The sequence below is a fragment of the Saimiri boliviensis genome, chromosome 5 (assembly GCF_048565385.1).
Source record: "Saimiri boliviensis isolate mSaiBol1 chromosome 5, mSaiBol1.pri, whole genome shotgun sequence".
NCBI classification, from domain to species: Eukaryota; Metazoa; Chordata; class Mammalia; order Primates; family Cebidae; genus Saimiri; species Saimiri boliviensis.
Genome location: NC_133453.1, coordinates 106,097,016 through 106,120,767, shown reverse-complemented (window position 1 = coordinate 106,120,767; position 23,752 = coordinate 106,097,016). Strand labels below are relative to the sequence as shown.

General features: G+C 48.8%; 1 protein-coding gene across 4 annotated transcripts; it reads right to left on the bottom strand.

The window, feature by feature from the left end:
- Positions 1-36: 36 nt before the first annotated feature.
- On the bottom strand, positions 37-20,339 carry PTPN18 (protein tyrosine phosphatase non-receptor type 18). Of its 4 annotated transcripts, none has more exons than XM_074399788.1 (15): positions 20,152-20,332; positions 17,416-17,524; positions 17,087-17,163; positions 16,896-16,991; positions 16,739-16,777; positions 7,027-7,095; positions 6,413-6,475; positions 6,054-6,214; positions 5,657-5,723; positions 5,498-5,575; positions 5,315-5,404; positions 4,993-5,081; positions 3,889-4,091; positions 3,496-3,570; positions 37-3,280 (listed from the first exon to the last, which is right to left on the bottom strand). In XM_074399788.1, the coding sequence occupies exons 1-15, from the start codon at positions 20,242-20,244 to the stop codon at positions 3,213-3,215; spliced, it is 1,377 nt and encodes a 458-aa protein (XP_074255889.1). In that variant the 5' UTR covers positions 20,245-20,332; the 3' UTR covers positions 37-3,212. The 4 variants fall into 4 exon arrangements, with proteins under 4 accessions (XP_074255889.1, XP_074255890.1, XP_074255893.1 ...); XM_074399789.1 differs by having other exon boundaries at positions 6,054-6,196; positions 20,152-20,331; XM_074399792.1 differs by lacking the exons at positions 37-3,280; positions 3,496-3,570 and having other exon boundaries at positions 3,974-4,091; positions 4,993-5,106; positions 20,152-20,335.
- Positions 20,340-23,752: the final 3,413 nt, after the last annotated feature.

Sequence of the window (23,752 nt, the reverse complement as noted above, 5' to 3'; positions counted from 1 at the left end):
TCCTGGAGGGGAGGGAGAAACAAACAGACCTCTGAATCAGAGAAATAGACAGTTTATTACTCACAGCAAACACAGCAGCCAGAACAGTATCTTTAGTCAGTTTGCCATGCCCCTATTCCCAAGAAGAGGTGATGTGGACCATGCCACCTGGGCAGGCAGTGGGTTTGCATCCCAGCAGAGGGACCTGAAACTGGGAGACTTGGAGATTTTATCAGGGCTGTGGAGGACCTGCCTTTTCTCTCCTTCAGAGATCCCTGGGGTAAAACATCCTGGGATGAACGTTTCTGTCCTGGGCACTCTGTCTTCCCCTCGCTGTTCTATCGTCCTTGCAAAGCTGGTCTGTGTCCCTTGCTGAGAAGGCCCAGTCATGCAGGAACACAAGAGGTCTAGGAAGAGTTACCTTTCAAAAGTGGGCAGTGTGACATCAGGCAGCAAGAGCATCCCAGGAGGTGAGGCTAGACAGGGGGCCCTGGGGACTGCAGCAGAGTCGATTCTGAGCAACAGGGGAACCAGAGGAGGGTTCTGAGCAGAAGAGCATCAGCACCCGCCAACAGTTAGAAGAGACTTCAGGGAAGCAAGGGTGGGAGCGAGGAGGCCAACTGAGAAAGCCTAACCTTGGTGGGGCAGAGGAGGCAGTCAGATACTGGGACTGTTTTGAAGGCAGAACTGATAGGACTTGCCAACAGAATACTGGAGAGAAAAAGAGTCAGAGGAGGGTGGGTGACGGCAAGGTTTCTGTTGGAGCGGCTGAAAAGAGGGAGCTGCCATTTCCTTCTTTCTCAGGGGAGTCAGGCTGGGAGGGAGCATCACGACTTCAGTTTTGGAAATGTTAAGTGTAAGATGTTCAAGCAAAGATGCTGAGGTTTGGAGTTCAGTGGTCTTTGTTTGCGGTACAGATAGAGACTTTGGAGTTGTCAGTGTTTAGAAGGAATCCACAGCCTTGAGACTGGACCAGTCGCTAAAGGAGTGACGAGAGGAGAGGGCTGAGGGCCAAGCACTGGGTCATAAAGTGGAGAGCAAACAGCAAGAGACAAGAAGAGTGGCTGGGAGGTGAGGAAGGAGGTGAGTACGGGGTCCAAACATCCAAAGAAGCCCCGTATCCTAGAGGGGGGTCCGATGCCGCTGGCTGATGGTATGAGGCCTGAGGTCAGAGACACAGAGGTCAGCGCCAACCTCACCAGCAGCCGGTTCACAGGAGTAGCAGGGGCACTGGGAGAGTGGGAGACAACACAGGGTCAGGTCTTTTTAAGAAAACAGAGAAACGGGGCAGCTCTAGAGTAGGAAGTAGGGGCCCAGAGTGAGACCAGGAAGGAAGGGCAGCCTGCGAAGGTATGATACCACATCAGCTCCCACTGTGGGCATCCAAACCCAAGCCTCCCGGGAAAGTCGGGGAACTGTTAAAAACCCACACCTCCTCAGCATTACCCTGCTGAGGGGTGGGGTGGGGCATGTGCACATCCCTCATCATTCCCTGATTGATGGCTCAGCAGAGTGGAGTTCATGCCAAGGCACTTGAGATCGACCAAGGAAGCAGCCAGGTAGAGGCAGGAGAAGGCCAGTCCTCACCCAGAGAAGGGCAGGACAGGGGTGGACATGGGGCCCAGGGCACTGCAGCGGCGCAGACAGGGACCTGGGCAGGCACAAGCAGTGTCAGTCAGAGGTCTAGAAACCTGAAGGTGAGGCGCTGGTCCCTCCAGGTTCCAGGAGAGAGCGTCTTATACTTTTTCCATTTGCAGTGACTTGGAGATTTGTCCAGAGGTGCGTCCTCCTTTCTTTCTTTCTTTTTTTTTTTTAAACAACTGCATAATGTTTCATCCTAGCAGGAAGCCTACCATGGACCATTTAAAGTGTTTCAAATCTTAGGGGGCTAGGCCTGGTGGCTCACGCCTGTAATCTCAGCACTTTGGGAGGCTGAGGAAGGAGGATTGCTTGAGCTCAGGGGTTCAAGACCAGCCTGGGCAACATGGTAAAAAATCATCTCTAAAAAAAAAAAATTAGATCTGTAGTTCCAGCTACTTGGGAGGCTGTGTAAACAGAAGGGGTCAGTCTAGTTGGGGGTCTTTCTGGCTGGGATCTGTCTAGATAGGGCCTGATTTGCTGGGGGTCCATCTGTCTGAATAGCTAGAGATCTGTACTTATTTGGGGGACTTGTCTGTCAATCTGAAGAATCATGTCTGACCAACTGGGGTCCATCTATCAAGATGGGAGTCTGGCCAGCTGGCTGGGATGTCAGGATTCTGTGTGACTGATGTCTGGCTGGCTGGCAGTCCATCTGCCTAGTCAGGAATCTGTCTGGCCAGGTCTGTCAACCAGCCAGCTTACCTAGGGGTGGGGTTGGGGTCTGAGAAGTCTGTGTGTCTGTTCAGCTGGGGATCTGTTTCATCTGTCTAGTAATCTGTCTAACTTAGGGGTCCACCTGGCTGTCCAGCTGGCAGGATGTCTGTCTTTTGGAGGCTCTGTTCGGTGGTCTCTCTGGCTGGACTGGTCTGTCAAGCTGTTGGCTGGTCTGTCTCTCTGGCTGGGGTCCCTCTGTCCACCTGTGGATTGTATCTCTGAAGGTCTGGCTATCTGTCCAGGTTGGTGGTCCATCTGTCTGTCTGCCTATCTGGAGGTTTTTTTTTTTTTTTTAAGATGGTGTTTCACCATGATGGCCCGGCTGGTCTTGAACTCCTGACCTCAGGTGATCCACCCACCTCAGCCTCCCAAAGTGCTAGGATTACAGGCATGAGCCACCGCACCCAGCTATCTGGAGGTCTTTTTATCGGTCTGACTGGGATGAGTCTGCTTGGCTGTGGTTACGCCTGGTTTGGATATGCCTGGATGGCTAGGGGTCCATCCATTTCTCTATGTGGTCACCTGAGTGTCCAAGTGAGGGAGGCTCAGGTGCTGATGATGGACTAGTGCGTTACGTGGTGAGGGCAGCAGTCTATGGAAGCCCATTTGGCCATTCTCCCCCTCACAACTCAGGGGCCATGCCCCTTCCCGATGTTCTTTCTTGAATCTGCTCTCACCAGCCATTATACCCTACCTACCTCCTCCAGCCTCAAGTCTTGAATGCTACAGTCACTGGGGCAAAGCCCCCACATTTCCCACCCTGAGAAACTTTTATTTTGATCCAGGCCCACTGTTTCCATTCGGCACACGGCATTCGGCAGCAATGGGGCATCAGTAGTCCGAGCTCACAGAGGCAACAGGCAGGAGCTGGCGCAGACTCACACCCGGGTCCACTCAGCAGGCGGGTCCCGGGGCCCCTTCGGCTTCCCAATGCGCAGGTTGAAGCCTGGGAGAGGAAGGGTGCTGTGGGTCTAATGGAGAAGCTGAGGCGTGCGGAGGCAGGCAAACATGAAGCAGACCAACCCCCCACCTCCAGGTCCTCGCGGTTCACTGCAGCCACATCCACAGGACTGAGCTCCAGGCCCCCATCCGGCAGCCCCAAACTCCTGGGGTTCACTCAAAGCAGCAAAGTCCCAGCAATCCAGGCTCTACCTGACTTACCCAGCCCACTGGTCTGAGCTCCACCAGACACGTCCTCGTAGGCGCCAGATCCAGCAGGGCTTTGGTCAGCAGGAACTGAGGGCAGGAGACCCCCACGGGTCAGCTCCGGAAGCCCCAGGGAATCCCAAGATCCCACCCTGGGCGGGGCCGCTTCCCCCAAGCCTTTGGGGCCCGGCCGGCCGAGACCCGCCAGGTCGTATGCCCCGGGGCCGCGACCGCCTAGGGGGTTTCGGGGCGTGGCCAGGAAGCCAGGACGCCAGCATCCGGGCGTGGCCGGGCTAGCAGCGGGGGTCCCCTGTGCCGGCCAGGGCCCTGTGGACCACAGCATGAGGGTGCCCCGAGAAGGAACAAGTGGGCGCCGGCGCCGCCCACCCCGCGCCGGTCTCGACTCACCGCTGCCAGGCGGCGTCCCCCGCGCGTCCTCCGCGTGCGCCCCGGACCGCTGGGCGCGCGGCGTCACCTGGCTGTAGAGCGGCGCGTCCTCCGCGCTGCGTGGCCCCGGCCCGGTCCCGGCGCCCGCTGCAGCCCCGCGCTTCTGCACCACCGCGTAGGTGTCAGCCATGGCGTGGCCCGGGGACCCGGGCACCGAGATGCTCCTGCAGGCAGGGAGGCCCGGGAGGAAGTGAAACGGCGCTGTGCAGGGCGGGAGTGGGGAGACTGCTAGCGCGCAAACCGCGGGCTTCCTTCCCGCTGAGGCGGCGCGCTGGACGGAGGGAGGGTGCCCTGGGCGGGGGCCTCGCTCCTCTGTCCCTGGCGCCCGGCAAGTTAGGCGGATGAAGGAGGAACGGGGGCAGCCTGGCAGGTAAACGGGGCAGGGTGTTGATGTGAGGGGTGGGCATTTCTGTGTCTATGTCTGTTGAATAAAAGAATGCGGAAGTGGCACAGACGCCGGAAGGGATGGCCGCAGGACGCAGGCCTGAAGTCTCCGCTGCGAAGGCAGCTGTGTCCCGTGCCCGCCGCACCCAACGTGGGGCCTGACAAGTGGGCAGCATCTAGAAATATGTGCTGAATTGTTTTTTTGTTTTTTGAGACTGTCGCCCCGGTTGGAGTGCAGTGGCGCGATCTCGGTTCACTGCAACCTCCCACCTCCCGGGCTCAAGCGACTCTCCTGCCTCAGCCTCCCAAGCAGCTGGGACTACAGGCTCCCGTCACCACGTTTGGCTAATTTTTGTATTTTTAGTAGAGATGGGGTTTCACCATGTTAACCACGCTGGTCTCCAACTGGCCTCCAACTGGCACTAGTCACCTGAATTAAGTTTTGATTGGAGGATCCAGGAAAGGCCTAACCTCAGATGGCAGGGCCAGCCTTAGAGGCAAAGGCAAGGGGACCACTGGGATAAATGAATCATCCTGGAGAGGGTTCCCAGAGCTGAATTCGAAGAAAGGGCCAGCGAACACTTGGCGAAGTGAACAAGGAACGAACTGGTGTTCCAAGGATGAGGAAGGGGTTAGCCTGAGAAATTGGGCAGGGAAGAATGCGGGGATACAGCCGGGTACCTGAGGACCCCTCCTGGTGGACGGGGTATGGCGAGAAGAGCTGGGGGCGTCCGCAGGAAGAGGGCATCGTCGTACACTGGGGCACAATTCTGGGGGAAAACAGGAGGCAGGCTCCTGAGGGAAGAAACGGGCCAGGTCTCTCGCAGGGCTCTGGGAGAAAGCTTAAGACGGGACAGCCCGATAAGAGTGCCCAGAGAAGGACACAGGTGAGTGTCACTGTCAGTGACTATTTCCAGGAGTCCTGGGTGCTGGACCTTGCTCAGGGTCCTGGTCTCTGAGGGTGCTGAGGGTGGACAGGAGAGTGGGAAAGGGGCCTCTGTACCTCTTTGAGGTTCTGGTAGAGGGGGCTGGCATTCTGGAGTGTGGAGCGGAACATCTGAGCCACCGTGTGGTACAGGAATCTGTACTGCTCCTGTTGGGATGAGAGGCCATCAGGAAGGACGGCAGGTATGGAATGACAGCAGTGGGCTACTGGTCCTTGAATATTAGGAGACCCAGGGCTCACCTCTGTCTGCACGGCTGCAGGCCGCTGCTTCCGCATCTCAAGGACCACATCGAAGAGGCTGAAGTCAGGTGGGATCATCTGGGACAGACACACAAGGCACTTGAGCAGGACACATGGTCATGGGTGGCACACTGCACACACAGGATGCCCACGTCGTACCTGGGTCAGGAGCAGCTGCCTCACATAATCCACGGTGCACAGGACGCCCGTTCGCCCGCAGCCCGCGCTGACAAGGGAATCAGAGCGTGCCTAGTCGGCCTGAGCACATTTGGGGATAGGGGTGACGGCCCTGCTGAACCTCTTGATTCCCAGAATCTCCAGATTTTATTTGAACAAGGGAAACCTGTTTAATCACTTACGTCTTGTTGAGCAGAAGCTGTGTGCTTACTCACCAGCCGAGTCTGTGCTGAACAAGTGCTCACAATTACAGTCTATGCCGGTGAGCAAGGTTTCTCAAAATAGGCACTCAGACTGCAAGACCAGCCCCAGGCCCTGCACTTCCCTCCCTGCCCTGTCCGCTCCCTCACCAGACCCTCATGAAGCTCATTTCCCAAACCTGCAGTGGACACAGAGGGGTTCAGAGCCAGATCCCTGGAGGCGACGGGCTTCCTCCACCATGGCGAGCATGTGGTCAGGACTGCTGGGGACCCCGCGGTCTGGCCAGGACGTGTACTGTAGCTGGTACACAGAACGGGACTCCTGAAACACAGAAAAAGACTAGCAAAAGACTTAGGGAAACAATTAAACACCATTAATTGAGCACCAGCTATATACCAGGCCCACTCTACGGATCTTCCATTTATATCTGCCTGATAATAAGTGAGGAGATGGGTACTAGTATGATGCCTATTTTTACAGGGGAGAAAACCTCTTCCCTTGCAGAAGCCCCTTTACTTCCTCCTCCCCTATCAGTACCTTCTGGAATGTGACCTTGAGGGTCCTGAGCACGATGTCCTCATTCAGTGGCTTCTCCTTAACCTAAGTAAGCGTGGGGGAGGGGGACCAATACGGAAAGGGAGGAGAAAAAGATCACAGGTACCAAAAGTCATTTATACAAAGCAAAGCATTCCTGATTAAAAAGTCAAATACAGAAAACATTTTAAAAAATTCATATAGCCCAAACTTTCCCCAAAGCTTTCATTGAGGAAACATTTGACACAGGAGAAAAAGAGGAACTGTGATAAAAACATAAGCCCTTTTGTGGTGAAAAGAGATTTCTTTTGTTCTAAAATGAAACTTTTATTATATTAAGTACTAACTATATGTATGACTTGAGAGATTTCCCCAAGCTCTTTGGAAATGGTAAGAGAAGTATTTCAAGAACCTAATCAGGCACATTTACACGACAGATAACTGATTGCAGACAAAAGAAAAATGCAAAGGCTATGCATATAGAGAACTATTTGCAGGCTAACACCAAGGAGTTTCCTACAGTGTGAATGGACTGTGGGAGAAATCATTCATCCTTTCAGGCCCAACCCAAAGGCGTTCCATCCTGGGAATCTTCCTTAAAACCTCCCACAGCTCACCAGAGTGATGCAGAAAAGCCCAGTCTGCAGTGGCTCCTGCTCTTGGGCCCAGTACCGCTCACACCTTTTCTGCAAAAGGTAAGGGGGAAAAGGCAGGGAGTGAGGAGAGGGAGTCAGCTTTAGAGCTAGCTCAGTCCTGCCACAAGACACCCCAAGCGCTGCTGGTGGAAGTGCGGGCAGCTGTACTGATGATCTATAATAGAGGCCAGCCAGCAGAGCCGGCAGATTAAACACTTGCAGACTCAACAGCAGTGCGCTGCGGACCATGCAGAGGAAAGACGGTCCAGGATACCCTTGCACTGTAAGCTACCAGAAACTCGACAAAATACATGAGCTGGTATTTTCAGGGACTGGATGGCAGGCATTGCAGTACTGTGGTCACCGAACAGACCACTCCGGCTTATTGCGTGGAAGTGTCACCAGGTAAGACATGAGTCTAATGATCCCACTGAGCTGAGCCAGAGATCATGGCTCAAGGAGGCCAAGGCAGGTAGAATTTGCAGGGCAGAGTCCTGGAAGGCACAGAGTTATGCAAATAAACAAAAATCCCCGCATAGAAGTCCCCTCCTCGATTTTTCGGTTGAATAGTGATCTGAATATATATAGCATGAAACCTCATGAAGCCAGGCAAGAATAACTTCCCATGAAAAAATAGTAGGGATCTGTAGGATGAACATTTCCTTGAGCTCACAATGAGAAAGAATTCACATCCCCTCTAGCTAAGAGTGTAGAGGCCTTATCAACTATATGGGACATTTAGTAGGGAACTTAGTATGACCACACATTAGAAGCATGGCCAAATCAATTCTAAAACAAAGGCTACTTAATCAACCATCCAAAAGTTCCTGAAAAGGCAAAACACTCTAAAGAAAACAGATTCCAACACTTACCTGTGCAAAATTCAAAATATCAAGCATGCAATAAAATTTTACTAGACATACAAAGAAGCAGGAAATTGTGCCCCATAATCAGGAGAAAAATTAGTCAATAGAAAAGGGCCCAGAAATAAGAGAGTTCAGAAAAAAAGAGCAAAAGCCTATTTGTAGCTAGTTATTATACATATACTCAAAGATGAAAAGGAAACATGAACATGATGAAGAGTGGAATGAAAGACACAAACAATACCTAAATAGGATTTCTAAAAAGAAAAAAAGTGTGAAATGAAAAATCCACTAATAGCAGAGTAGACACTAGAAGAAAAGATCAATAAACATGAAAAGATAATAATAGAAACAATTCACAATGAAATGAAAAAAATGAAGAGAATCAGTTCTCTGTAGACATATACCAAACGGTCTAGTGTACGTGTATCTGGAGTCCAGAAGTAAAGGAGAAATGGGTATAACAGTGGGTAAATGTGAAGAAATAATAGGTGAAAAAATTCCCAAATTTGATGAAACAATGAACCCATAAATCCAAGAAAGTCAATGAACCGTAGGGAGAACAGATCTAAAGAAAGTCACACCAAGGCAGATCATGATCGAATGACTGAAAAAGAAAAAGAAGAGAAAGAGAAAAAAAAATTTTTTTTGAGACAGCTTCCTGAGTAGCTGAGATTACAGACACACGCCATAATGCCTGGCTAATTTTTGTATTTTTATTAGAGCCAGGGTTTCACCAGGTTGGCCAGGCTGATCTCAAACTCCTGACCATAACTGATCCACGGCCTTAGCCTCCCAAACTGCTGGAATTACACGCCTGAGACACCGTGCCTGGCCCCAGAAGAGAAAATCTTCAAAGCATCACACACAAAAAGGCACATCACATGCTGTGGAACAAAGTTAAGAATTATAGCAAAATTTTGTCAGAAACTGCCAATCAATGGTATGATATCCTAAAACTGCTGAAAACCTTTTCACACAAATAAAAGCTGAGGGAATTCATCATAAACAAATCTGCAACTATGAGAAATATTAGAGTAAACCCTTCAGATGCTTACAGTCAGTGGCTACTGCCTGTAATCTCAGCTATTTGAGAGGCTAAAGCAGAAAGGATTGCTTAAGGCCACTTAAACAACAACTTGAGCAGCATAGCTAACCTGTATCTAAAAAAAAAAGTTTTAAAATTAGCTAGGTGTGTTGGCAATATAGCTAGGCTTATCTAAAATATATATATATATATATATTTTTTAAATTAGCTGAGTGCAGGCCGGGCATGGTGGCTCATGCCTGTAATCCAAGCACTTTGGAGGCCAAGGCGGGTGGATCACCTGAGGTCAGGAGTTCAAGACCAGCCTGACCAACATGGTGAAGCCCTGTCTTCAAAAAAAATAAATAAGTAAATTAGCTGAGTGCGGTGGCACACCATACTCCCAACTATTTGGGAGGCTGAGGTAGGAGGATGGCTTAGGCCCAGGAGTTTGATGCTGCAGTGAGTGATGACTGCACTCTGCACTCCAGCCCGTGTGACAGAGTGAGACCCGATCTCTTAAATAAATAGAATAAGTAAGTTCTGCATACAAAAGGAACATGATACAAATGGAAATACAGGTCTACACAAAATAATAGAATAAGGAGAAAAGAGACTAAACGTAAAAGGTATTTCTCTCATTTTAAATATCTTTAAAAGATAGTCTAGTGAATTTTATCAAACAAGGAGGAATTTATACCAACCCTTCACAAACTCTTACAAAACACTGAAGAGGAACCATTTCCCAACATATTGTATGAGGTAAGTATTACCCTGCCACCGAAACCAAAGACATCACAAGAAAAGAAAACTGCTAACCAATAAGCTCACAAACGTAGACACAAGAATTCTGAACAAAATACTAGCAAAGTATTATACACCATGACTAAGTGGGATTAATCCCAGGAATGCAGGATCCATTCACCATATGAAAGTCAGTGTCATACACCATATTAGTAGAATACAAAACAAAACAGATGGTCATCTGAATAGATGCAAGGAGCAAAATTTGACAAAACCAACAGTCTCTCACAATAAAGTTCACTAGAAACTCAGTGCCCAGGATTTTTTATTGGGCACCTTCTGCATGTAGGCACACTGCCTAGCCTGTACCAAAATGTCAGATTCCCAGCTGGAGAGCAGGTGTTCTGCATAAACCATGTTGTCTGTATTAACAGTTTAGGCATAGTAAGCCACCCTGATCAGAAACGTAGGTTTCTAGAGCCCACCCAAGAGTCAACCTTACAGGAGAGCCTTTCTAAGTATAAATAGTTATGCTTGCTATGTTTAACTGTTTTCTGCACAGCAAGGGACCCACCCAAAATAGCCAAAACTATCTGGAAAAAAGAACAAATTTGGAAGACTCATACTTCGGATTTCAGAACTTCTACAAAGGTATAATAGTCAAAACTATGTCCTGCTGGCACAAGGATAAACATATCAATCACCTTAATAAAACTGAGAGTTCAGAAATAAACTCTTACATTTATGGCCAATTAATTTTCAACAAAGGGGCCAAGACCGTTCAATTGGCAGAGCACAGTCTTTTCAACAAATGGTGCTGGAAAAATTGGATAGCCACATGCAAAAGAGTGATTGTGGACACCTATCTTATATCACACAAAATTTAACTCAAAGTAAATCAGAGACCTAAATGTAAGCAAGAAAACTACAAACACTTAGAAGATAAAACAGGATTAAGTCTTTATTACATCTGATTAGATGACCACTTGTTAGATACAGCAAAAACACAGCAACACAGTAGATTGGAATTGAAATTTAACAAAATGTTTGTGCTTCAAAACAACTATTAAGAAAGTAAAATGACAACCCACAGAATGGGAAAGCCATTTCCATTGTAAGAGTTATTCTGGATACAAGTCCCTTATCAGTACGTGATTATATTACAGTAAATCATGTACTGATAAGGGACTTGTATCCAGAATAACTCTTGCAACTCAATAATAAAAAGACAAAGAACCTCAAATAACCCAGTTTTAAAATGAATAAATGACCTGAATAGACATTTGTCCAGGGAAGATATACAAATGGACAAATAAGCACATGAAAACCAAAACCATCATGCCTGTAATCCCAGCACTTTGGGAGGCTGAGGTGGGCGGATCACGAGGTCAGGAGATGGAGATCATCCTGGCCATGGTGAAACCCTGTCTCTACTAAAATACAAAAATTAGCTGGGCATGGTGGCACAGGCCTGTAATCCCAGCTACTTGGGAGGCTGAGGCAGGGTAATCGCTTGAACCTGGGAGACAGAGATTGCAGTGAGCCGAGATCATGCCACTGCACTCCAGCCTGACGACAGAGCAAGACTCCATCTCAAAAAGAAAAAGAGCCGGGCGCGGTGGCTCAAGCCTGTAATCTCAGCACTTTGGGAGGCCGAGGCGGGTGGATCACGAGGTTGAGAGATCGAGACCATCCTGGTCAACATGGTGAAACCCCGTCTCTACTAAAAATACAAAAAATTAGCTGGGCATGGTGGCACATGCCTGTAATCCCAGCTACTCAGGAGGCTGAGGCAGGAGAATTGCCTGAACCCAGGAGGCGGAGGTTGCGGTGAGCCGAGATCGTGCCATTGCACTCCAGCCTGGGTAACAAGAGCGAAACTCTGTCTCAAAAAAAAAAAAAGAAAAAAAAAGAAAGGGGCCGGGCACGGTGGCTCAAGCCTGTAATCCCAGCACTTTGGGAGGCCGAGGCGGGTGGATCACAAGGTCGAGAGATCGAGACCATCCTGGTCAACATGGTGAAACCCCGTCTCTACTAAAGATACAAAAAATTAGCTGGGCATGGTGGCACGTGCCTGTAATCCCAGCCACTCAGGAGGCTGAGGCAGGAAAATTGCTTGAACCCAGGAGGCGGAGGTTGCGGTGAGCCGAGATCGTGCCATTGCACTCCAGCCTGGGTAACAAGGGCGAAACTCCGTTTCAAAAAAAAAAAAAAAAAAAGAAAAAGAAAAAGAAAACCAAAACCACAATGAGATACCACTTCCCACTCATTAGGATGGCATATATATGTTCGTCATATGCCACATAATGCTGTTTTAATCAACAACAGACCACATATACGACAGTAGTGTAGCGCCATAGTTTATAATGGAGCATATGTAGAAGAAACCTGATACGTGGCACTTGATATTGACATTGTATATTAAGTCAGGGAAATTATTTATACTCGGTAATGGTGCTGAGACATTTACTTTTCCATATGAGAAATATATATAAATAAAAAATGTATATGCCATCTATGTTTGTTTAAGTATACTCTATGATGTTTACACATGACAAAACAGTCTAACAAAGCAGAACATATACCTGTCATTATATTACACATGTCCCTCCCTCTCTCTCTCTCTCTCTCTCTCTCTCTGCTGATGGAAATGTAAAATGGTACAGCCACTGTGGAAAACAGAGTTACCATATGATCCAGCAATTCCACTCGAGGGGTATACCCAAGGTACTGAAAACAGGGATTCAAACAGTTATGAATATTTTACCACACCATTTATGTACGTTTATGTATACTTTACCACACCAGTTAAAGAAGATACAAGGTATACCACTTCACATCCTCAAGGATGGCTATGCTACTAATAAAAAAAAGACAGTAACAAGCATCAGTGAGAAGAAATGGGGACCCTCATACATTGCCGTGGAAATGTAAAAGGGTGCTGCCACTGTGAAAAACAGTTCGGCAGTTCCTCAAAATGTTAAAAACAGAGTTTCCATATGGCCCAGGAATTCCCAGCAATACTCAAGAGATATGAAAACATACGTCTACAGAGATCCTTGTATATCAGTGTTGATAGCAGCATTGTTCATAATTGCCAGAAAGTAGAAAGAACTTAAATTCTATCAACTGCTAAGTAAAATGTCGTAGAGCCATTCAGTGGACTATTATTCAGAAAAAAAAAAAAAAAAAAAAAAAAAAAAAAAAAGCATGCTTAGCAAAAAAAGGCTACATACTATATGATTCCATTTATATGAAATATCCAGAGTGAGCAAATCTATAAAGACAAAGGGTAGGTTAGGGATTGTCTCAGGCTGTAGAGGTTGGGGAAATGGGGATGACTGCTAATGGATATAGGATTTCTTTATGGAATGATGAAAATGTTTGAAAACTTATTGTGGTAATAGTTGCACAACTCAGGACTATATGAAAAGTGATGGAATTGTACACTTTAAATGAGTAATTGTATATCAATAAAGCTGTTTCAAAAAGACATTCTAAATAAAAAATAATAGCAGTGTATTGTGGAGTATGTTTTATATTTAAAATTAAAATATGTAGTAACCACAGCACAAAGCATGGAAAGAGAAAATGGAAACACTATGAAAGATCTGACATTTTACATGAAATGTGTAATATTATTTTCCTATAGACTATAAGTTAAAGATATATATAGTGTAAACCCTAAAGTCACCATTAAATATTTAAAATAAAGACGCATAGCTAATAAGAGAATAATTACTATGCAATAGATTCATAAAAAATTATCACTCTGAAAGAAGACAGAAAAAAAGAACAAACAGAGAAAATAGAAAACAAACAGCAAGATGGTAGGTTTAAACCCAACATTATTGAAAATTACATTAAAGGCTAAATATTTCAATTAATGGCAGAGACTGTTAGATTAGATTTAAAAAGTCAATCCCGACTAGATGCAGTGGCTCATGCCTATAATCCTGGCACTTCGGGAGGCTGAGGTAGAAGCATAGCTTGGGGCCAGGAGTTTGAAACCAGCCTGGATTATACAGTGAGACCTCATCTCTACAAGAACTAAAAACAAACAGGTGTGGTACATGCCTGTATTCTCAAGTCCTTAGGGAGGCTGAGCTAGGATGATCACTTGAGCCCAGGAGTTTGAGGTTACAGTGAGCTATGATTCTAACACTGCACTCCCTTGCTTAAAAAAAAAAAAAAAAAAAAAAAAGTAAGTCCCTACAATACACTACCTACAAGAAACACACTATAAAATAAAGATGGGGCCGGGCACGGTAGCTCACACCTGTAATCCCACCCAGCACTTTGGGAGGCTGAGGTGGGAGGATCATAAGGTCAAGAAATCAAGACCATCCTGGACAATGTGGTAAAACCCCATCTCTATTAAAAATACAAAAATTAGCTGGCCATGGTGGTGGGCACCTATAGTCCCAGCTACTTGGATGCTGAGGCAGGAGAATCGCTTGAACCTGGGAGGCAGAGTTTGCAGGGATCTGAGATTGCACCACTGTACAACAGCCTGGTGACACAGTGAGATTCTGTCTCAATAAATAAAAAAAAAAATAAATAAGAACATAGATATAAAGTAAAAGAATAGGAAAAGACGTACACAAACTCAAGAAATTTAAGGCTGGGTGTGGTGGCTCATGCCTGTAATCCCAGCTCTTTGGGAGGCCGAGGTGGGCGGATCACCTAAGGTCAGGAGTTTGAGACCAGCCTAGCCAACATGATGAAACCCCTTCTCTCCTAAAAATGCAAAAATTAGCTGGGCCTGGTGGCGGGCACCTGTAATCCCAGCTACTTGGGAGGCTGAGGAAGGAGAATCACTTGAACCCAGGAGGCGTAGGTTGCAGTGAGCCAATATCGTGCCATTGTACTCCAGCCTGGGCGACAAGAGTACAACTCCATCTCAAAAAGAAAAAAAAAAAAAAGAAAAGAAAAGAAATTTAAATGACTATATTAATATCAAAGTACACTTCAGAAAAAAATATTAACAGAAATAGAGTCATTACATATTAGAAAAGGGATTGAATCATTAGGAATATACAATCCTAAATGTATATGTACTCAATCGCAAAGTTTTTTTTTTTTTAGACGGAGTTTCGCTCTTGTTACCCAGGCTGGAGTGCAATGGCGCTATCTTGGCTCACCGCAACATCCACCTCCTGGGTTCAGGCAATTCTCCTGCCTCAGCCTCCTGAGTAGCTGGGATTACAGGCACGGGCCACCATGCCCAGCTAATTTTTTGTAGTTTTAGTAGAGACAAGGTTTCACCATGTTGACCAGGATGGTCTCGATCTCTTGACCTCATGATCTACCTGCCTCGGCCTCCCAAAGTGCTGGGATTACAGGCTTGAGCCACCGCGCCCGGTACAAAGTTTTAAAACATGAAAATAAAACTGAAAGAATAGCGAAAGCTACAATTACAGTTGCAGATTTCAGCATTCCTCTTTCAGCAAATAATAGGGCAAGCAGACAAAAAATACTGTCAGGAATAAGACTTGAGTAACACTGTTGACAAACCTGACCTAATTGATATTTATTTAACAGTTGGCAATTTTCACTCTTCTCTCAGCAACTCATACATTTAGAGAAAATAAATCAGTAAAGATATAAAAGTGTCTTTTAAAAAAGACTATCAATTTGATCTAACTGGTATTTACAGAACACTCCAGCCAACCAAAGCAGAATACACATTCTTTTCAAGTACACTTGAAATTAAAGTAGTATATTAGCCAGGCATGGTGGCATGTGCCTGTACTCCTAGCTACTCAGGAGGCTGAGGCAGGAGAATCGCTTGAACTTGGTGGGCAGAGATTGCAGTGAGCCAAGATCGCACCACTGCACTCCAGTCTGGGCAACAGAGCAAGACTCTGTCTCAAAAAAAAAAAAAAAAAAAAAAGTAGAAAATGAAAAAATCAATAGAGAAAATGAATACAACCCAAAGCAGGTTCTTTGAAAAAATAATATAATGATAAACCTCTAGTCCAAGGATTGGCTGACATTTTCTATAAAGGGTCAGATAAATATTTTGGAATTCACAGGCCACATGATTTATTCAACTTGCAACTACTCAACTCTGCCACTGTAGCATAAAAGCAGGCAAAGACAACATGTAAATAAATGAGTGTGGCTGTGTTCTAATACACTGTTTATAAAAAGCAAGCAGGAGCATGGAGATGGAGACAGAGCAATAGAGAGATGATAGAGAGAGAGATAGAAGAGACAGAAAGAGAACACAAATTGCCAAAATCAGGAATGAGAAAGGGACATGACTACAGATCATACAGCCTCCACGATCAGCTAGTCACTCCAGGGAACCCCTACCCCATCCATGGAGCGGGAAGGAATGCAGAAATCACATGAAGGTTTGTGCCTTCAGCCTTCAATGCTGGCATGCATTTATTTATTTAGTAACTAATTTATGCAAACAGGCAAAACAAAGATCCCTGGCCTTGTCGATCTTACCTTCTGAATCAGGGAGATTAAGAATAAACAATGTACATAATACATTTGTAGATTATCCATCGTGTTAGGAGTTCACAAAAACTGTGAAGAAAAAAGGAAAGGCAGGACAAGGGAGGGAGAGTGGAAGTGCTGAGAGTTTAAAATGGTTTGAAGACCCACCCAGGAAGGTCTTATTGAGGAATTAACATTTGAGCAAAGATGTGAAGGAGGTGATAGAGCAAGCCACGGGAAAGACACAGGGCCTGAGGCAGAGCCATCCCTGGAACATCTGGGGAACAGCCGAGGCCAAAGTTGTTAGGGGAGAGAAGTGGAAGGAGTGATCAGAACCTAAGGGGAAGCAATCACAATAAGGCCTTATGGTCTAAGGTGTGAAATGGGTGGGAAGCCCAGGAGGAGAGGGGATGCCAACACTGGGGGGATGAATAAAAGGAAAAAGGTCAACAAAAACTTAGATAAACAATGGGGCTTCCCAAATCCCCACAGTAAGGTCACTCTAAGAGCTGGACCCTCCAGTCCTGGGGTCAAGGAGGAGCTAGAAAGATCCCTCCTCCCTCCTTCTTGCACAAGGACATGCAACCTGGGGAGAGAGGATACCTACCCGACCGTTCTCTATCTCTCGACAGGCCATCAGGATGACCTAGACAAGGACATCAGAGGAGAGGAAGGTGGTTGGGTTAGGAAGCCCACCTAGGGAAACCACCGAGGGGGTACTTAGAGGTTGAGCCCACCGTCCTGCCCTGCCCCCAAGTGCTGACCTTGACCCCAAACTCCCAGATCAGTCGCCAGAAGTCTAGCAGGGTGTGAGGCAAGGGTCCTTGTGTGGCGATGTAGGCCCGGTTTCCATCCGCACCCTGGTGAAAGCCGCATTCACTACTGAGATTCTGCTGCCCACCCCTGGCCACCCCCAATCCACCTCTCCACCTCCTTCCAAGATCCCAACCCTCACCCGGATGAAGTTGCCATTAATGTAGTCACTGTGTCCCTCTTCCTGGAGCAGAGAGAGGATCACTCGCGTCTGATCATCTGTCAGCAGATAAGAAACGTGGAGTTTGGGGAGGATAGGGTGGCCAAGGCTCCGACAGTTCCCTGGCCGAAAGCCAGCAGGGACCGCACACCTGCAGAGACCCCAACGAGGTGCCCTCGTGGGCTGCTGAGCAGTGCAGAGGGTGAGAGTTTGGGAGGGGAGCGCAGCGGGTAACCCCAGTGCACACTGACGCCTGGACTGCGGCGGGGCCTGCGCCGCTGCACCCACTCCTAGCAGAAGACCCGACTTACAAGGCAGCACATCTTTGTAGCGGTTCTTCCTGACGTTCCCCGGCTGACTGCCGGCCTCGGTGGAGCACACGCCGTCAGCCTTCCAGGCGGCGGAGCGGGCCTGAATGTCCTGGTGGAGCATCGTGAGTGCGCCGGGGAGGGGAAAAGACGGAAGAGGAGCCAGGTCAGAGTCCCGGGCCACCTAGGCGCGCACAGGATACAAGGCCAGTGGCCTGGGGAGGTGAGTGCAGACCCCGAAGGCACCCGGCCTGCCTAATAAAAATGATACAGCAATAGCGACCCAGAGCACCTTCTCTGTGCCAGTCTCTGCGCTAAGGGCATGTAATTATCACTGGTTCCTACGACATGGGTACTGACTTCCCCATTGTGCAGGCGGGAAGGTTTCTGCACTTCGTGGTTGAGTGACTTGTGGAAGGTCCCAACTAGGAAGTCTCATGGTGAGGGTGGAACTCAGACCTCTTGGCACTCACCCCTTGCACTCACTCTGTGATATTGTCCTGTAAGCAATAACTGTGATGAAATATGTGTTATATAGCTAAACATATAAGACAATGTACAATGCATTGGCATTATAATGGATAACATATACTATATGTACTGTGTTACATCTTGTGTTAGTATCTTGTACAGTGCAAGATACTATAGGTACTGTGTTACTGTGAGATTATAATAATAATCGTAAATAGTGTATTACCATCACCATCAGGTATTCATAATCTCAGTGATAATAAGTAACACCTACTGTGCCACCACTGTGTGCCAGCCACCATTCTAAGTGCTTTACTTATGTCCATTGAGTCATTTAAGCCCTCATGATGCCCGCGTGTAGTGGGTACACCTAGAAAACCCCACCAATTCCTGCACATGTGGGAGGCAGGCTCGGGGAGCAGGGGTACCCTCACCACCCAGCCTTCCACATGTGAGGCCCTCAGTGATGTGCAACCCAACCAGTCACATGATGTCATATATCAAATGGGTATTATGTTTACGTTTGTCATATACTTTTTTTTTTTTTTTGAGACAGTCTGGCTCTCCTGCCCAGGGTAGAGTGCAGTGGCATGGTCTCAGCTTACTGCAACCTCCACCTCCCAGGTTCAAGCAATTCTCCTGCCTCAGCCTCCCTAGTAGCTGGGATTAGAGGCATGAGCCACCATGTCCAGCTAATTTTTATGTATTTTTAGCAGAGATAGGTTCTCACCATATTGGCCAGGCTGGTCTCAAACTCCTGGCCTTGTGATCTGCCCACCTCGGCCTCCCAAAGTGCTGGGATTACAGGCGTGAGCCATCGTGCCCAGTCTATATTTTAATATTGTATAATTATACATTTTACATTTATTATGCATTTCTTAGATATGGCATTTCTACATATGTAGAAATTACTTACTTGTTTGTAATTATCTGTTATATATTTTATATTTACTTATGAATTTATCAAATAACCTTGGTCATTTTATAAATTATATTCTTTATTTGTTCTATTTGTTGTATTGTTTCATGCAGTTATACAATGTTTATTGTATAAATGGTTATTTACAATATTTTTATATATTATTTTTTCTTTTTTTTCTCCTTTTTTGGTTCTATGAGAAAACATATTATTTCTAAATTTGATATGCGTCACCATATATCAGTTTACACGTTTGTATGGTATGTTTCTATGTCTGGTACATAAGCTATTACACTTTAAGCATGTCATTGACTGTAGTGTACAGTGACTAGGACGCCGCGTGAGCCTTCCTGACGCTGGGCTTGCACTGTCCGTATTGTAACATTTAGATTTTTTGTTTGAGATGGGGTCTTGCTCTGTCACCCAGGCTGGAGTGCAATGGCCCAGCTCAGCTCACTGCAACTTCCGTCTCCCTGGCTCAAGCGATTCCTCTGCCTCTGCCTCCCTAGTAGCTGGGATTACAGGCATCCGCTACCACGCGCAGCTAATTTTTCTATTTTTAGTAGAGACAGGGTTTTGCTGTGTTGCCCAGGCTGGTCTCGAACTTCTGAGCTCAAGCGATTCTTCCGCCTCGGCATCCCAAAGTGCTGGGATTACAGGCCTGAGCCACCGCGCCGGGGCCCACGTTTAGAATCTTTATAGGCAGTGACAAACGCCCCTATGAAGTGCACGCACGATATGTGCTAAGCGCTTTTCACCCACCCCAGTTTGGTCATTCATGTTCTCATTTCACCAAGGGAGAAGCCGAGGTCTGAGGCGCCAGGTAAACCGCCCGGACCACAGCCCTACGGCCCCGGATGCGGATTCGAGCCCGGCGTTCACACCCTCACCGCGCCAGGGCCTCCGGGTTCCTCTTGGCCCTGCTGCGGCCCCTTCCTTCCTCCGGTCACAGGAGACAGTTAGGTCGCCAAGAGCGGCAGGGCCAGGGCTGTCCAGCGTGTCCAGAGTACCGGGGGCCGCCGGCCCTCCCCTGCGGAGCCCGCCCCGCCTGTCCCGCCCGCAGCCGGGTTATTCCGGGAGCGCGACCAGGACACCGGGAGCGGTGGTGTGCACGATCTGTCCCGACCCGACTATGGACGTTGCGCTCCGGGGCCGGTGGGCAGAGAGTGAAGACGGAGACAGCGAGAGCGACAGAAAAGTGCTGGGGAGAGAAACAGGGAGAGACTCCCCGAGGCGGGGAGACACCCGGGACACCGAGACAGAGAGGCAGAGCCCGCAGGGCACGGAGGACAGGCGCCCGCGGGGCCAGGGCCGGGACGCGCAGCTCCCGGATCCCGCGAGCCACTCACGCTGAACTCGCCGGCGAGGACCGCCGCCTCCCGGTCGCCGCGCGCTTCCAGACGCTCCAGGAAGCTCTGCGCCGCGTCCAGGCTGCGGCTCATGGCGCCGCGGGCCAGCAAGGTCCAGCCCTGCCGCTGCGCTCCGCGCCCGCAGCGAGTGTAGACGCCGCGGGAGGCGGAGGCCGGCGGCTGAGCCTCCGCCCCGGCCTAGGCAGCCAATGGAAGCGCGCAGCGGCGGGGAGGGCGACACGGCCAGGGTGTTCTGAGCCCGCGCAGCCCCGCCCCGGGCGCTCGGGCCTCTGTGGCGGGAGCCCTTGGTCCTCATCCGAGCAGAGCCCAGCGCTGGCGCTTCCTTTTTTTTTTTTTTTTTTTTTTTTGTGGCTGCCGCGCCCACAGGTGGGGCCGCACAGTCCCAGGAACACTCTCTCCGGCTTGGACCCGCCCCCAGTCCGGGATCGGCGCCCGGGGCCGATGTCCGGGTGCGGGCTTTGGGTGGACGGCCGCGCGGTCTCGCCGGCGGGGACCCCGGGTCGGGGGCGTTCGGCGCTGTGCGCTCCAGGCCGGCCCAAGGGAGGCCGGGGCTGAGGCAGCCGCGCTGTGGGAAAGGCCAAGTGGCAGCCGGATCTTCTCTGCGTACTTTCCGAGGAATTTGTGGTTGCTCCTTTTCCCGTATGGGCTGGGCGGCGCCGGGGCACCCGGGTCAGCCCTTTGTGAGCATCTCGACCTGCATAAGCCTGCTGGGAAGCAGAACTGAGGCAGTGGGAGTTGGTTCTGGGGAACGAATAGCTTCTCTTTTCTGCCTGCCCTGGCACTCCCATTTGTGCAGAGGTCAGAGGAGAACTACTGTGCCAGCTTCCGGGGTCACCGAGGGGAGGCTGGAGAGAATGGACCAGCACCTGGGGTCCTTCAAGGACAGGCCTGGATTAGCCCCCTTCTCACCGAGGTTGGAAGAATTAAGGCGGGTGTCACTGGAAGGGGCGTCAGTGGACACCGGTTTGAGGTCGTTGAGGGGTGGAAAGGCAGGACTGGGGCCTGGATGTGTGCCTGAGTCACTAAAGGGTCAACAGGGGAATAATGTCAGGTGGTCAGTTTAATACACTAGAGGTCATCAGATTATTATTTAAGGGCACACTTTTGCCGGGCGCGGTGGCTCACGCCTGTAATCCCAGCACTTTGGGAGGCCGAGGCGGGTGGATCACGACGTCAAGAGATCGAGACCATCCTGGTCAACATGGTGAAACCCCGCGTCTACTAAAAATACAAAAAATTAACTGGGCATGGTGGCACATGCCTGTAATCCCAGCTACTCAGGAGGCTGAGGCAGGAGAATTGCCTGAACCCAGGAGGCGGAGGTTGCGGTGAGCCGAGATCGCGCCATTGCACTCCAGCCTGGGTAACAAGAGCGAAACTCTGTCTCAAAATAAATAAATAAATAAATAAATAAATAAATAAATAAATAAAAAGGGCACACTTTTTTTTTTTTTTTTTTTTTTTTTTTTTTTGAGATGGAGTTTTGCTCTTGTTACCCAGGCTGGAGTACAATGGATGGCGCGATCTCGGCTCACCGCAACCTCCGCCTCCTGGGTTCAAGCAATTCTCCTGCCTCAGCCTCCTGAGTAGCTGGGATTACAGGCGTGCGTTAAGGGCACACTTTCTTAAAGGGCCAGGTGGGAAGGGATTTTGGCTTTACCATCTCTGTCCCAGCTGCTTAACTCAGCTGTGGCAACATGAAAGCAGTGTGGCTGTATCCTAATGAAACTTTATGTAATAGAAATGAGAATTTCATGTAATTTTCATGTATCATGACTTGCGTGTGTGTGTGTGTGTGTGTCCTACAGGCTGTCGTTTGCTGACCTTGGCTTAAGTGGTGGAGAAATCAAAGTCGGAGATCAGTAGCTAGGGCGGTTTCATTTATTGTGGGGTCGGAAGAGGTCACTGTGAAATCCATGTTCATCATTTATCAGTTTCATCTTTGAGCATTCTAAGGGAGGTGAGTAGTGATCGTTTAGGATGGTAGTGATAGGGAATTCATTAGAAGTCAGTCAGGGTCCCTTGGATGTTCATGGGGGCTATCAGTCATTGGGAGGCCCAGTGAATACTTGGGACAAGAAGTGAAAGTAATTGGGCCATTGGGATTTGCGGTGTAACTGAGGGGTCAGAAGAGTTAGGGAAGTCATGGAGAGCTTCTGCTCAGTTCACTATCATGACTCTCAGTGTATCACTGAGGTTTCGTGGGTGGCCAGGGAGAGAGAGCCAGGGAGGTAGAATACAAAAGCCTCAGTGAGCTTTCAGAAAAGGACTTTTCTGGGGAAGTTATGAAGGCTGAGCCCCTGAGCACTCATGGTTGTTAAGGATGGTCATTATGGGCTACTGGATACCAGAGCACTAAGGGGTCGTGAAAGGTATCTCTGGGATGGTGGTGGTCATGGATGTCACTGGAGGTCAATGGCCACTGAAGACTGGGTGGTACCTGGCCTTTGGCAGCAGTGAGGGGTAAATGGACCATCCATGGTTCTAAGTAGGGGACAAGGAGGCTGACCCAGTGACTAGGGTGTCTGCCTGGCTAGCCGAGGGTCTTCTGTCCAACTAGGGGGTGGAAAGTCCTTCCATGTGACCTGGGAGGAGGGTCTATCTGTCCAGCTACCTTGAGGGTTTATCTATCCAGCTGGCTGGCAGAATCTCTGTCCAGCAGCAGGGATCCTGCTGAGGGCCTGTTCTCATAGGCTGAGGTCTGCCTCTCCAGCTTGTGGTTGACTGGGTAGGCAGGGTGTTCTCTAGTAATATCTCTTTGTCCATTTGGGGGAAGGAGCCTGTCCTTGAGGGATTCTGACCTTTGTCTGGCTGGGGGGGCCCAGCTGTCTCTCTGGCAACAGGTCTGTTTCACTGGGTGTCGGTCTTCCCATCTGTCAGTAATCCATGTCTGTCCAGATGGGAGTGTTTCCCTGGGCATCTGTCTATCTGGAATCTGTCTGGGCAGGGGTGTGTGTGTGTGTGTGTGTGTGTGTGTGTGTGTGTGTGTGTGTGTTTGGTGGTTTGTGTATTACAGGATCTGAGTGACTAGCCAGATGCTGCCTTGTGACCTGTGAACATTAAGTGGCTGAGGCTGTGGTCTGTCATTTTTACTTCCAGCTGCCTTAAGTGTCTTTCTGCTCTCGTGTTCACCTTCACTACAAGCACCCGCCTTGTTTTCTTTTGAGATGAAGTCTCGCTCTTGTCCCCCATGCTGGAGGGCAATGGTGGTGGTCATGGATGTCATTGGAGGTCAATGGCCACCGAAGACTGGGTGGTACCTGGCCTTTGGCAGCAGTGAGGGGCAAATGGGCATCTTGGATCACTGCAACCTATGCCTTCCAAGTTCAAGCCATTCTTTTGCCTCAGCCTTCCAAGTAGCTGGGATTACAGGCGCCTGCTACCACACCCGGCTGAATTTTATATTTTTAGTAGAGACGGGGTTTCACCATGTTGGCTAGGCTGGTCTTGAACTCCTGACCTCAGGTGATCCACCAGCCTCAGCCTCCCGAAGTACTGGGATTACAGGCGTGAACCACCATGCCTGGCACCCCTCCTTGTTGTTGAACCCCCCTGCCATCCTGACATCTGACCGTCCCTC

Coding starts and splice junctions, on each gene's coding strand:
- PTPN18 (XM_074399788.1), bottom strand. CDS start 20,244: ATGAGCCGCAGCCTGGACGCGGCGCAGAGCTTCCTGGAGCGTCTGGAA. Junction 7,096..16,738: donor GAGAGATAGAGAACGGTCGG/GTAGGTATCCTC, acceptor TACCTTTTGCAG/AAAAGGTGTGAGCGGTACTG. Junction 6,215..6,412: donor TCAAGGTCACATTCCAGAAG/GTACTGATAGGG, acceptor GTCTTTTGCTAG/TCTTTTTCTGTGTTTCAGGA.